This window comes from Equus quagga, chromosome 14 (assembly GCF_021613505.1).
Source record: "Equus quagga isolate Etosha38 chromosome 14, UCLA_HA_Equagga_1.0, whole genome shotgun sequence".
Lineage (NCBI taxonomy): Eukaryota > Metazoa > Chordata > Mammalia > Perissodactyla > Equidae > Equus > Equus quagga.
In genome coordinates this window covers 27,706,316-27,718,601 of record NC_060280.1, presented here as the reverse complement: position 1 = coordinate 27,718,601, position 12,286 = coordinate 27,706,316, and the positions used below count along the sequence as shown (strand labels likewise).

Below are 12,286 nucleotides of genomic sequence, written 5' to 3'. Positions count from 1 at the left end.
TTTTTTTTTTTACTATATAGCACTTATCACCAGTCAAATTTAATCTTACTTGTTTTTGTATTTCTTTGTCTGACTCCACACTAAAGGTCCATGAAGGCAGAATCCTTGTCTGTGTGTCTTCAGCACCTAGGGCAGTACCTGGCACATAGAAGGTCCTCAGGAAATAATTGTGGGCTGAATAAATGAATGATATGAGGAAGCTATGAAGAGATGAATCCTCCTCTGGCTCCCATGCTGGTGGAGACCCAGTGCTTAAGGGACCACAACAGAGGAAGGGTCTGGAGAGACCTTCAGTCATACATGGGACAGCCTCACTCCCCCAGCACCATCCCTGGAGAGCCAAAAGTTGGCGGTATTTACTCCTCAATGTCAGTGATTCCCAGACTTTTTTCAGTTTAACATCCTTTCATTATATATTTAAATTAATAATACTTCCTGTTTTCTAAAAGGGGAGGAATTTTTTTTTTCACTGTAAACTCTTTTGATAGTCTTTTGAAAATTTGAAGTTACCTTTGAGATACTTGGAAAGATCTTACAGAGTATTATAAAACTAGGGTTGAGAATGTTTCCCTATCTCACTTCTATGTATTATATTTACTTTGAAGTTTCAGAATTAAGATTTAAGGTCCTTAGGGGCTGGACCCATGGCCTAGTGGCTAAGTTCGGTGCACTCCACTTCAACACCTGAGGCTCAGTTCCCGGGCTCAGACCTCCACCACTTGTTGGCAGCCATGGTGTGGCAGTGACCCACAAATGGAATAGAGGAAGATTGGCACAGATGTTAGCTCAGGGAAAATCTTCCTCAAGTGAAAAGGAAGATTGGCAACAGGTATTAATTCAGGGCGAATACTCCTCAGCAAAAAAAAAAAAAGTTAAAGTCCTTAAATGGAGAGGGCCCTACATGTCTGAGTGATTATAAACAGCTCACATTCATCCAGCATTCCCTTTATTGGCATTTTGCAAGCCTATCCCTATATAAACCAGCCTATAAAAATCTATTTAATGCATTAATCATTAAACAAACACTTATGGAGTGCCCAATATGTGGTAAGTTTTGAGGGTATGAGATTGACTGGGACGCAGTCCCTGCCTTCCAGGAATGGGTAGTCTAGGGGAATGAATATTAAACTGAAGAATGGAATATGTGTCAATGACTAACTAGAAAACAGAGTAGAGGTAAAACTGCTAATTCTTCCTGTGAGGGTTGGGAGAAGCTTTACAGATGAGGCACCACTTAAATTAGGTCAATAAGATCTTTCTAGAGACAGAAGGTAGGGAAGGGAAAGAGCCTTCTAAGCCAAGAGAGCAGCAGATCCAGAGACAGAGCCATGAGATAATGGAGTGTTCAGGAAATGTTGAAGTCAGTGGCGCATGAGCATCGAGTGTGGGGAACAGAGCAGCAGGAAGTAAAGGTGTTTGCTGTCAGACAGTAAAGAGCCGTGTAGACCAGACTGAGGTTTGGCTTTTGTCCTGGCTGGGAGCAGCCACCGATGTCCTAAAGTCAGATTAGGCTTTTAAGGTGACCCTGGTGGTGGTATAGCTAGTCTAGAGGATAGATTAGAATAGAGGGAGACTGACTAGGCCTGGTAGTGATTCCTCTAGTCCAAACCAGCAAAGAAGGCCCAGATTAATCTGGGGAGAAGAAAGAAAAGCTACATTTTAGGATGCGATTCAAAAAGCCTTAAAAATGCTCATAACTTGACCCTTCTAGCATCTGTCCTAATGAAATGACCAACAATATAGAAAAACATTTTGGAAACAGTGTTCTTTCATCATAGCACTACTTTATAATAGCTTAAACTTGGCAATCCAGTAAGGGAATACTTAAATAAATTAACCATTCATGTAATGTAACCATAACATATAATATAACCATAGAATGTAATATTATCAAGATAATTGAAAATTACATCAGTGAAAGTTTTTTATGTAAGAAGAAATGCTATGTTATGTCAAAAAAAATACCTAATTGTATGTACCTTAAGATCTCAATTATGCATATTTTCCAGCTTTTCTACAATGAACATGTACTTTTATAATCAGAAAAAAGCATATTGTTTTAAAATAAAACAGGAAATTTGGAGAGATGGTGGTGGGAATCGAGGGCATGGCTGCCTGTGGAGTTCAGGCTGTCACTGGAGATTAGGACTTCAGGAGGCACTGTGAGACCTTGTGTGTATTTAATGACCATTTACTGACCACTTACTGTTGTTACTTGGGGTGAGAAGAATTACGTTCCCTGCCTTAAGTAAGTTATTCCAGTAGAAAGCCCACAAGGGCAAGCAACTAAGTAGTTGCCATGGTGGTCAGTGTTAGAGGGACGCACAAAGCCTTATAAGAACAGGAGGAGGATGAAGCAACCAGCTCACTGTGGGTGTCTGGGAAAACCTAGGATCTATGCTTCAAATCATGAGTAATATTGTTAGCTACAATTTATGAAGTACTGTGTGCCTGGTACCCTATATATATATATATATATGTTTGTAATCCCTTTGATCACCCTATAAGGAAGATATTATCAACCAACCATTAACTCAACAAATATTATTTGAGCACCTTCCATGTAGTGTGCTGTGTTCTTTTCTAGGCTCGAGGATATAGCACTGAATAACACAGACAAAAATCTCTGCCCTCACAGAGTTTACATTCTTATAGGAATAAAAAGGAAAACTGAGGCTCGTAGAGGTCTTATGGTCACTTGCCTATGGAAACAGACTGAAGCTGGACTTGAACCCATAGTAATCTAAATCCATTCACCTGATGGAAAGAGGGAGCAGGCCCGCTGGAAAGAAGGAATAGCCTGGGCAAGGAAGAGCATGGTGTGTTGAGAGAATTTGGCGTAGTGTGCTGGGGCCAAAGCATCAAGAGACCATGGGGCCAAACTCTGTAGGATCTTGACTGCCATAACAAAGGACTTGACCTTGTCAAGTGGAAGAATTGGTCACGGCTTGGGGATGGTATGATCCAGCTAGTGTCTGCTTATATAACGATGTGGGACAACTTGTGGGGACCCCCATGACTTTTTTACAAGGGCAGCAATATATTTAAATGTGTTCTTATCCCTCCTGCTTTGCTCTCATACACATTGAAGTCTGGTTGCGTTGATACTTTTTAAGTCTTGCCATGGAATTAGGAAAAACGTCTTTGTTATATAGGTGCCTTTTGCTGGTGTATTCAAGGCATAGTGTAGTTTCAGATTAGCAAAGAAATTCCACTGGAAAAGTATCAAGAATCAATGCACTTTTTTTCCTCATATTTTGAGATCAGAGGTAATTTACTTAAAATTCTGGTCTTGGAGTATTTCTGTGATTAATCAGCCATTTTCAGTACTATTTTTCCATCTCAAGCAGCTATGGCAACGTGCAGAATCTGGGTTTGATGAAATGTTGTAATGCACACGAAATGGAAAATGAATCTTAGGAAAGTGACCCATTTTCTTGCCTTATTTTTGCTTGTGTAACTTGGCGATGTTTTACACTTTGAGACTGTGAGATTTGAAAAACTTACATGGTCTTAGATGATAGTTTTCACTGATCTTGGGACTTGGGGGATGGTTTTAAGACTGTTCACTAGAGAGCCTGAAGATGCCAGCAGGCCTCTCCCTGGTACATGTGACAGGCAGGTCTCTTCAGGAAACAAAGCCACGGGGTCTCTCTCTCCAATCCGTCTGTGGATTGAGACACAGCAAACTCTGAGAGTTTGCTCGAGGATTCCACAGTCTCAAGGGCAGTATGTGAGTCGCTGGTCCTAGTGGACTCCTGCTGTCAGAAATACTAAAACCATCACAGTTAGTGGCTTGTGCAGAAGCACCCAAGTGGATCAGCCCAGTGTCCAGTTAAGTTGGAGCATAATAAATCCAAACTTTGACCGATCTCAGTCATTTCCTTTCCTACAACTTTCTTCTCTTGGCCACTGTTTAACAATGATTCCAGATCAATTCTAGGCGCTGCTCAAGCTCTCATCCAATCCATCTACATAGTTCTTTGCATTTTCACAACATGTCCCTCCATGATGGCCCTCTGGGGCAGTTCTAATTCAGTGATTTCTCCTTCGCCTCTGCTTCCCAAATCATCATGGTTCTGTGCTTATTCATCCCACATTGACTCCCCCATCCTCCTAAGAATGGCAGGATTGTCATTTTGAAGAAATGGAGGCATCAAGAAGTTGAATAACTTACCTATAGATGCATAAGCTGGAGCTGGAACCCAGGCCCTGTACTTCCAGCAGAGTGCTGTGTTCACTGGACCTGATTACCTCTTGAGGATTCCGTTTCTCCAGTTTTCGTTGTGGCTTTATTTTGTTTAGTTTTTTAAAGTAAAACTTCACCTCATTTTGATAGTTTTACAACACTTAAATTTTTTATGTTGAGTACGTTTTTCAAAATCATTTCAATATTTTGATCCCCAGTTTTTGTTATGATCAGCGCACATCTGCTCTTTATCTAACCTTTTTAATTTTGTCCATGACCATCCTACATTGCAGGCTTCTCAACCAGATGAGTTGACCATTGAGGAGCATGAGGTGTTAGAAGTGATTGAAGATGGAGATATGGAAGACTGGGTAAAGGTATATTCCTTTGCTCATATCGCCCCCTCTTGTGACATTTTTAGGAGTTTGTTTTGGTTCTTGTTATGCCCTGTCTAGATTGTGTGTGCAAACCTGTTTTGTCACATGTCTTTTACTCAGGCTCGAAATAAAGTTGGCCAAGTGGGTTACGTGCCAGAAAAGTACCTCCAGTTTCCCACCTCGAACAGTCTGCTGAGCATGCTGCAGTCCTTGGCTGCCTTGGACAGTCGGTCACACACATCCAGCAATTCCACGGAGGCCGAACTCGTTTCAGGCAGCCTCAACGGAGATGCCAGTGGTAAAGACTGAAACAAGGCACTCTTTATTTGATCACAATTGGCCTAGATTGTATTACCCTGGAGTCAGCCTTCAGTAGGTTAAAAGGCACAAGTTTATTCCTATTCTGTAGCATTTTCCTTTGTTTAGTCACATCTGTTTTGTACTGTAGAAGCCTGAAGGTCATCTTCAGTGAGTAATGAAATTACAGCTTTCCTCTTATTCTGTATGATGTTCTTTTAGTTGTCACCTGAGCATAGGGGTGGTTGCAAAAGTACCCTGGCTGTTAATGTTCCTACTGTATTTCTCTCTCTTGCTACCTAGTCTGTTTCGTGAAAGCACTTTATGACTACGAGGGCCAGACAGATGATGAATTATCTTTTCCTGAGGGAGCAATCATCCGAATCTTGAACAAAGAAAACCAGGATGATGATGGCTTCTGGGAAGGGGAGTTCAATGGACTGATTGGAGTGTTCCCATCGGTGCTCGTGGAAGAACTTTCAGCCTCAGAAAATGGTGACACTCCATGGATGAAAGAGATTCAGGTACATGACGGGAGAGAGTCAAATTAAAAGATGTTTAAAGAAAGTGACTCCCAAGGAGTCTGTTGACCCACGCAAAAGTGGGCTGTCGTCTCAGCCTCCCCCTCACACTCCAATCCTCAGTTGCCAGGTTTCTGCAACACTGAATTTGGAAAAGCAGAGACCATCACTCAGGCTCTTGTGTAACGGCCATATTACACCTCAGTTCCCCCACATTCTGTTCTCTGAATTGTTTACCAAAATGCTACAGTGTATGTGACATACGAAAGAATGGTTTGGTGGAGAGAAAGAAAGAAACCGGAGAGGGAGTGTATTGTCTCTGTGGTTAGTTTATGTAGTAAAAATATTGGCTTGCTCTTTCTGTCCCTCACTGTCAGAGCCCCCGTGCCCAGCCCCCGTCCCGTCAGTCCATTTCAGAGAAGTCACAGGCCTGCGAGAGCCCCATGACACGCAGGTGGCCCCAGGCTTAGCTCCTCAGCCATACTTTCCTTCACAGGAGACTCCTAATTTGGATCTGTCACAGCAGGCCTGGCAGGTCAGGACCATAAGGAATGGGTCTGCCCATCTTGGTTGTGTGGTACTGTGACCACGTAGCGAGTGTGACATTTACAAAACCTAGGGAAATCAGAAACTAAGCCAATGTTTTATCTTCAGAAAAAAATACAACTTGTCCCCTTTTTTTTCCTTCACTGAATTGTCTGATTTGGTATGTTTTTAGTGGAACTCTAGAGAATAGTTTGACTTGATAACTGTTTAAGATAAACTAAAATCAGAGTATAATGCAGAGATCTGTGAGAGGAAGAAGTTAAATGCAGCAGAAAATTGGAGTTTGGGGTGGATATTCTAGGCTCATTTGCTTCTAATGAGGCTGACAAAAAAGTGAATAGTCATAACTTAGCTCTAAAGAAAAGTGATTTGTCAGGAGCCGCCTAGTCTCCTTCCTGAGGCGAGCGCTGCCCCCTCTCTCCCCTGCAGATCTCTCCTTCCTCCAAGCCACCGGGCTCCCTGCCGCCACTGCCGCTGTACGACCAGCCTCCCGGCAGCCCGTACCCCAGCCCAGATAAGAGGAGCTCCCAGTACTTCCCGCGCTCTCCTTCCGCCAACGGTGAGGCTTTCCTGGGCACGGGTCTGAATACATTTTCGTTCAGAAATCCACGTGTTCACCTGAAGGGCAGACAGATCTGCATGAGCATTTTTATTGCTTGGCTACACAGATAAAATGAGCTTCTTTCATTCCCTCCCTTAGAAAACAGCTTCCATGCTGAATCGCCAGGATTCTCACAGGCACCAAGGCATACTCCGGAGACCTCATATGGCAAACTGCGACCTGTAAGTCTCCTATCTGGCAGGCTTATAGAATGCTTAGTTCTTCCAATCGAAAGTTAGAAATCAGTGTTTCCTGGAGCTGGCCCCATGGCATAGTGGTTGAGTTTGGCACACTCTGCTTTGGCAGCCTGGGTTCACAGGTTCATATCCCGGGCATGGAGCTACACCACTCATAGGCCGTGCTGTGGTGGTGACCCACATATAAAGTGGAGGAAGATTGGCACAGATGTTAGCTCAGGGATAATCTTCCTCAGCAAACAAAAAGAAGAAGAAGAAGAAAGCAATGTTTCCCCTGTGGCCCCTGTGTTGTTACTAATTCTACCACATGAGGGTGAGGTGGATTTGGGAAGGTAAAAAGAGCTCTTGAAAAGGACGGCTATAAAAATGAACACGTCTTGGGAGGTCTAGTCTACCACTGGCTCTTTTCTCACTGAGCCATGTGAGATCACAAGATGAGCTATGAACGTGTATTTAAATTATAACAAGCTCTGTGAGCATCAGAGTGGTCTAATTGTGAAACAGAAGCACCATTTTTTTAAGCAAGCATTTATTGAGAACCTATTTTCCAGGCCTGTATTTGCCTCTTTTGGTGACACAGATGAAATAATAAGATACACTTCATGCCTTTTTGAGGTTTGAGAGCTTCTGTTCTCAAAGAGAATGTACTCTTACAAATAATCACCTCTACCCTCGCCTCACTCGCTTTCTCGCTGTAAAGCAGCTCCTCCAAGGTCATGCCTTTGCATGCTAATCAGTGCATACTTTGCAACTTTATTTTCCTTGACCCCTTATCAGCATTTGATAGGTTCTTCAGACCACCCACTTCCTTTGGCCGCTTCATTCAGCAGATGTGTGTTGAGTGCCTTGTCAAGGACTTGGTTCTTTATCCTAAAGTGATAGGAAGATTGTAAGCACGACAGTGGTATGACCAGTTTTGCATTTTTAAAACACTGCTATGGCAGCCAAGTGGAGAATGAATGGAAGGTGGGGGAATGGACTTGGGGAGCCACTCGGAGGCTGCAGCAGTGGTCCAGACACGGGGACGGGAGCGAGGACTGGAGGGTAAGAGCGGGAGTGGAGAGAAGTGAGCCGATTTGTCCTACCGCCCTTTCTGTTTTGCTTTCTGCTTTTCCGGCCCTTCCTTTCCATTGGCCTTTGCAGGCTTCTCTGCCCCGTCCGTCTCTGCTGCTGCTTCTCTCGGAGCCACCGAACTCACTCTCCCTGTGGAATCTCATCTACTTCCACGGCTTTGAGAACCGTTCATTTACTGGCAGCTCCCAGACATATAACTGCCAGTCCGGTCTCTTCCCTGAGCTCCAGACTTGAGGATGTCTCAGTCTGTGTGTACTAAACCCCCAAAGCTCAGCAGAAACGAGTTAATTATCCTCTCTCCAGACACGCTCCTTCTCCCACATTGCGTCTCGGTGAATGGAGCCCCCTTCCTACCAGTGTTCTGGCATCACTCTTGATACCTCCCTGGCCCTGGTTCCACAAATAGTTGTCACCAAATCCTGCCAGGTTTACCTCGGGGACAGCCGTCAGCCTTTCCACTTCTCCACCCCGCCATGCCGGTGCCCTGTGCAGGCTGACATCAGCTCTGTCCAGAGGACTGCAGGAGGCTCCCAAATCGTCTTCTCACCTACACTCTTGCTCGCCTCCGCTCTGTCTCCAAACTGTTACCTGAGTCACCTTTTCACAAATCTGGTGCGCTGTTTAAAATCACCAAAGACTCCTCTTTGCTGACAGAAGAAAGCTCACATTTCTTAACATAGCTTAACGAAGCCCTTCCTGACTTCCCCCCGCCCACCTCTCTAGTCTCATCTCCTGCAACTCTTCTTCCAGGACGTGCTGACAGGCTTTCAGTTCTCCACACGTTGCTCTCTCTTGCTTCCAGCTCCAGGCCTTTGCTTTGGACGAGGCTTTCAGGGCGACAGTGACCCCTGCGGCTTTCAGCCTAGGCAAGAACCCGATTTGTGGGTTTCACATTTTATCCGGAACAGTAACTCCTGCTCAGTGTGGGAAATAGTGAAAATTAGGTTGAAAGCACACGCTCAGAGCATTTCTGAGGCCCCTGGGGAGTCATGTCCTTGGATAAATGACTGGTTGGAGTTTGGATGCTACAGAAACTGACTCAGGAAGCTGACTGACAATCCATTCACTTGTTCCCTGCTCAGGTCCGGGCAGCTCCCCCTCCGCCTACACAGAACCACCGAAGGCCAGCGGAGAAGATCGAGGATGTGGAAATCACGCTGGTGTGATGGTGGGTTTGCCCGCCCATTACTGCTACAATCAAGGCCAGGCTGGGAGTTTGGCCACTCTTGTTTTTTAGGCAACTTTGCATGATGACAACTCTTGAACAGAGCAAAAACAAGGAGGATTATATGTGACTGGGTGGCCTGGTAGACTCCTCCCACAGTTTGAATATTTTGTGCCTTTTTTTGTTGTCATTTTCTATGTCATCTCTCCTATCATAGCACAAATCCTAGTGGGCCCTAGAAGCAGAGAGGGGACAGCCCTCGTGCCTGACAGTGGCCCGTTTTTATATAAGACTCAAGACCAGGCCTCGTTCACGGCACAGTCACAGAGACACTGATCACGTGCACTCGCACAGTATATTACTGTGGCCACAAGGATGCGGCAAAGATTCTCATCTTTCTTCAAGTGGCTTTTGCTTGTCTGATTGAGCCTAATCAGATGGTGTCGGCTACCTGAGGACGCAGAAGGAGGGACTTCAGGAGAGGCTGGCTCCTCCCCACAGTCAGTCCCCAGACTGAGAAAGTGAAACTTGTTTGGAAAAAAGTGGACTGCCCTGAGTTTAGCGCCAATTGCATTAATGCACATCTCTTCCACAACTAACAGGTTTAAAACAATAACAGTGTCCTTTGTATTAATATTTATGCCATTCATTTAGTATTAGTGGAGCTAATATGGAGGGGCTGGCCTAGTAGCCAAATCTTGTCCATCACATAAACTAGTAGAAAGGAGGCTGCAGCTAAAGCAGAATGGAGCTTCCAGGCCTGAAATGAGCCGACTTAATATTCTTTTTGTATTTGGGTATTTTTCATCTTAATTTTTGCAGCATATACTCTTCTGACCAGTATCCTTAGAATCTGAATGTCTAGATAAATTGGGGACACCTACTTGCCTTGTTGAGCTTCTCTACTGGGGAGGCCCTAGCATTATTTTATTCCCTAGCCAGTGCATTGGCCCAGACAGGCAAGTGGTGGCCAGTCCACACCAGTGGCTGCCCACTGCAGGAAATGCAGCTTCCCAGGTCCCACTGACCTGACATTCCCCCGGAAGGAAGAACTTATGGCTCATGGAGGAAACCAGCTTCCTGTGAAAAAGGACTACGGATTGTACATGCTGCACACGTGCAAATTGACAAGAAGACCAGTTCTCTGCATCACAGGGAGAGCCGGAAGGAGCTTTCCCTGCAGGCCAGCAAGCCCACAGAGCAGGCGTCCCAGCGTAGGCCTCTGTCACTTCTCCACCGCCTCTGGGAGAAGGGAGCGCATTACCTAGGGATGAAGGGATGTTTGCCAGTTGTTTAGTTTTTTTAAGAAATCAAATTTTCAGAATTTAATCCAAAAGTTGTATTATGCTTTGCAAACTCCATCCCACCTAAGAATCTTTTAAAACTTGAAATGCTCGCCAAATGTCCCCATGGGATTTTTGACCAAAAGTAAGGTCATAGCTGAAGAAATTTTTAGTTTGTCATTTGATCACTTCAGTGACAGTACCCACTGATGAATCTTCTCCGTGATTTGGGGCTTTTTGTTTTTGTTTTTTGCGTTTCTTAACCTGTTGATCTTTTTGAGGTCTTTTTGTGTTTATCAAACTTATTCTTAAGTTTAATAAAGAAATTAAAAGGGTGGTTTTTTTAAGATTTTAAAGTTTGCCGACATGTTAAAAATCTTCAAAGCACTTTAAAAATCTTCAAAGTGCTTAAATCAGGCAGTTCTTGCCACCCAGTCTTGTATTCTCTCTTTAGCTAGCCAAATTGTCCTTGAATCTGGGTTTTCCACATTCTCAGAGGGTTATTTGAAATCTTTTGTTATATTTTAAAATATTTTCTGGAAGAGCTGCTAATTTTATTTTAAAAAAACAAGTTGTAAAAATATGCCTCCTTTTTAAAAAGAACCCCTCCCTCCAGGACATGAACCCAGCGTCCGAGTGCACAGGGCGGCTCAGAGGGAGCGCCTGGTGCAAACGTGCTTTCTTTACAGTGGCTGTACAAAGTTTGTATTTATTATGTATAAAATGTTGAATAATAAAACAATGGAATTAAGTTTCCTAAGTTTCCTTACAAAAAGATTGGGGTAGACAGACTTTTCTAAATACACAGTACTTCTTATAAAGACACTCCTAGGCCCTCCTTTAAACCACACAACAGATACAGAGAGGGGGAGGTCAATTAATCCATCTGTGGGACAAACAGTCCCTGATGCCACCCACCTGCCAGGGGTAATATCCTGGACGCTAGAGATAGGAATCAATAAGTTGCGGTCTTTGCTGTCAAGGTTCTTTCTCAGTGGGGAGAAAAAGAGGCACACACATCAGGACAGGGAACTCCCATTCTACAGCTGGAGGGGTGAGAGGAGGGTCACTGATGTCCCCTCAAGGATGTAACCAGTGGCTTCCAGGAAGTGGGCATCCTGGGCTCCTCCGCCCCCTCCTAAACCTCTTCCCTGAGGAGGAATGAAGCAAACAAAGGAGATTGTACTGGTCCCAGAGGGGCAGAGACGACTCTCGGTTAAAGGCTGAGTCCCTCTGGCTGCCAGCCAGCCACACCCAGGGCCAAGGCTCAGCCTGTTTGTGGAGGGAGCCCAGAGCGCTCCTCTCTCCAGAGCTGGGCACATGCAGTATGTATTCTTCCAGATGTTTTGTGTGCATAAACCTCATATGTGATTGACTTTGTATGTAAGTGAAATTATATACTACATTTAGGTTTGCCTCATTCTTTTTAAAGGCTGCATTGTATTCCATTGTTTGGATATATCATAATTTAAACATTCCTAGAGTAATGGATGTTTAGATTGTATCCATCCACTTGCTATTAGAAAGTTGAAATTCGGGGCCAGCCTGGTGGTGCAGTGGTTAAGTTTGCACATTCTGCTTCAACAGCCTGGGGTCCGCCAGTTCGGATCCCAGGTGCGGACATGGCACCACTTGGCAAGCCATGCTCTGGTAGGCGTCCCACATATAAAGTAGAGGAAGATGGGCACAGATGTTAGCTGTGTCAGGGCCAGTCTTCCTCAACAAAAAGAGGAGGATTGGCAGCAGATATTAACTCAGGGCTAATCTTCCTCAAAAAAAAGAAAAAAATTAATATCTTTGAAATTAATATCTTTGTACATAATTCTTTATAAATTTGTTCCAGTAAAAATACTGGGTAAATTCCTAAATGTGTCATTTGAGAGTCAGAAATGAATGTGTATTTAATTTTGTTAGACTTTTCCATATTGGCATCCAGAATGATTGTATCCATTGACACTCCCACCAACCGCACAGGAGATGACAACGTGGACTTTGGAGTCAGAAGATCTGAGTTCAGTCCTGGCGCCCACTTGACA

The 12,286-nt window shown here is 44.2% G+C and overlaps 1 protein-coding gene across 2 annotated transcripts in view; it reads left to right on the top strand.

Moving 5' to 3' along the window:
* The window catches only part of FCHSD2 (FCH and double SH3 domains 2), a 259,676-nt gene extending 248,675 nt beyond the window's left edge, over window positions 1-11,001 (top strand). For both annotated transcript variants that reach the window (XM_046685615.1, XM_046685616.1), the window contains 6 exons: window positions 4,483-4,566; window positions 4,687-4,864; window positions 5,167-5,387; window positions 6,360-6,489; window positions 6,631-6,713; window positions 8,885-11,001. In XM_046685615.1, the coding sequence (XP_046541571.1) occupies window positions 4,483-4,566; window positions 4,687-4,864; window positions 5,167-5,387; window positions 6,360-6,489; window positions 6,631-6,713; window positions 8,885-8,968 (780 nt within the window). In that variant the 3' untranslated portion in view covers window positions 8,969-11,001. The remainder of the gene's footprint in view (window positions 1-4,482; window positions 4,567-4,686; window positions 4,865-5,166; window positions 5,388-6,359; window positions 6,490-6,630; window positions 6,714-8,884) is intronic.
* The last annotated feature ends 1,285 nt before the right edge of the window (window positions 11,002-12,286 follow it).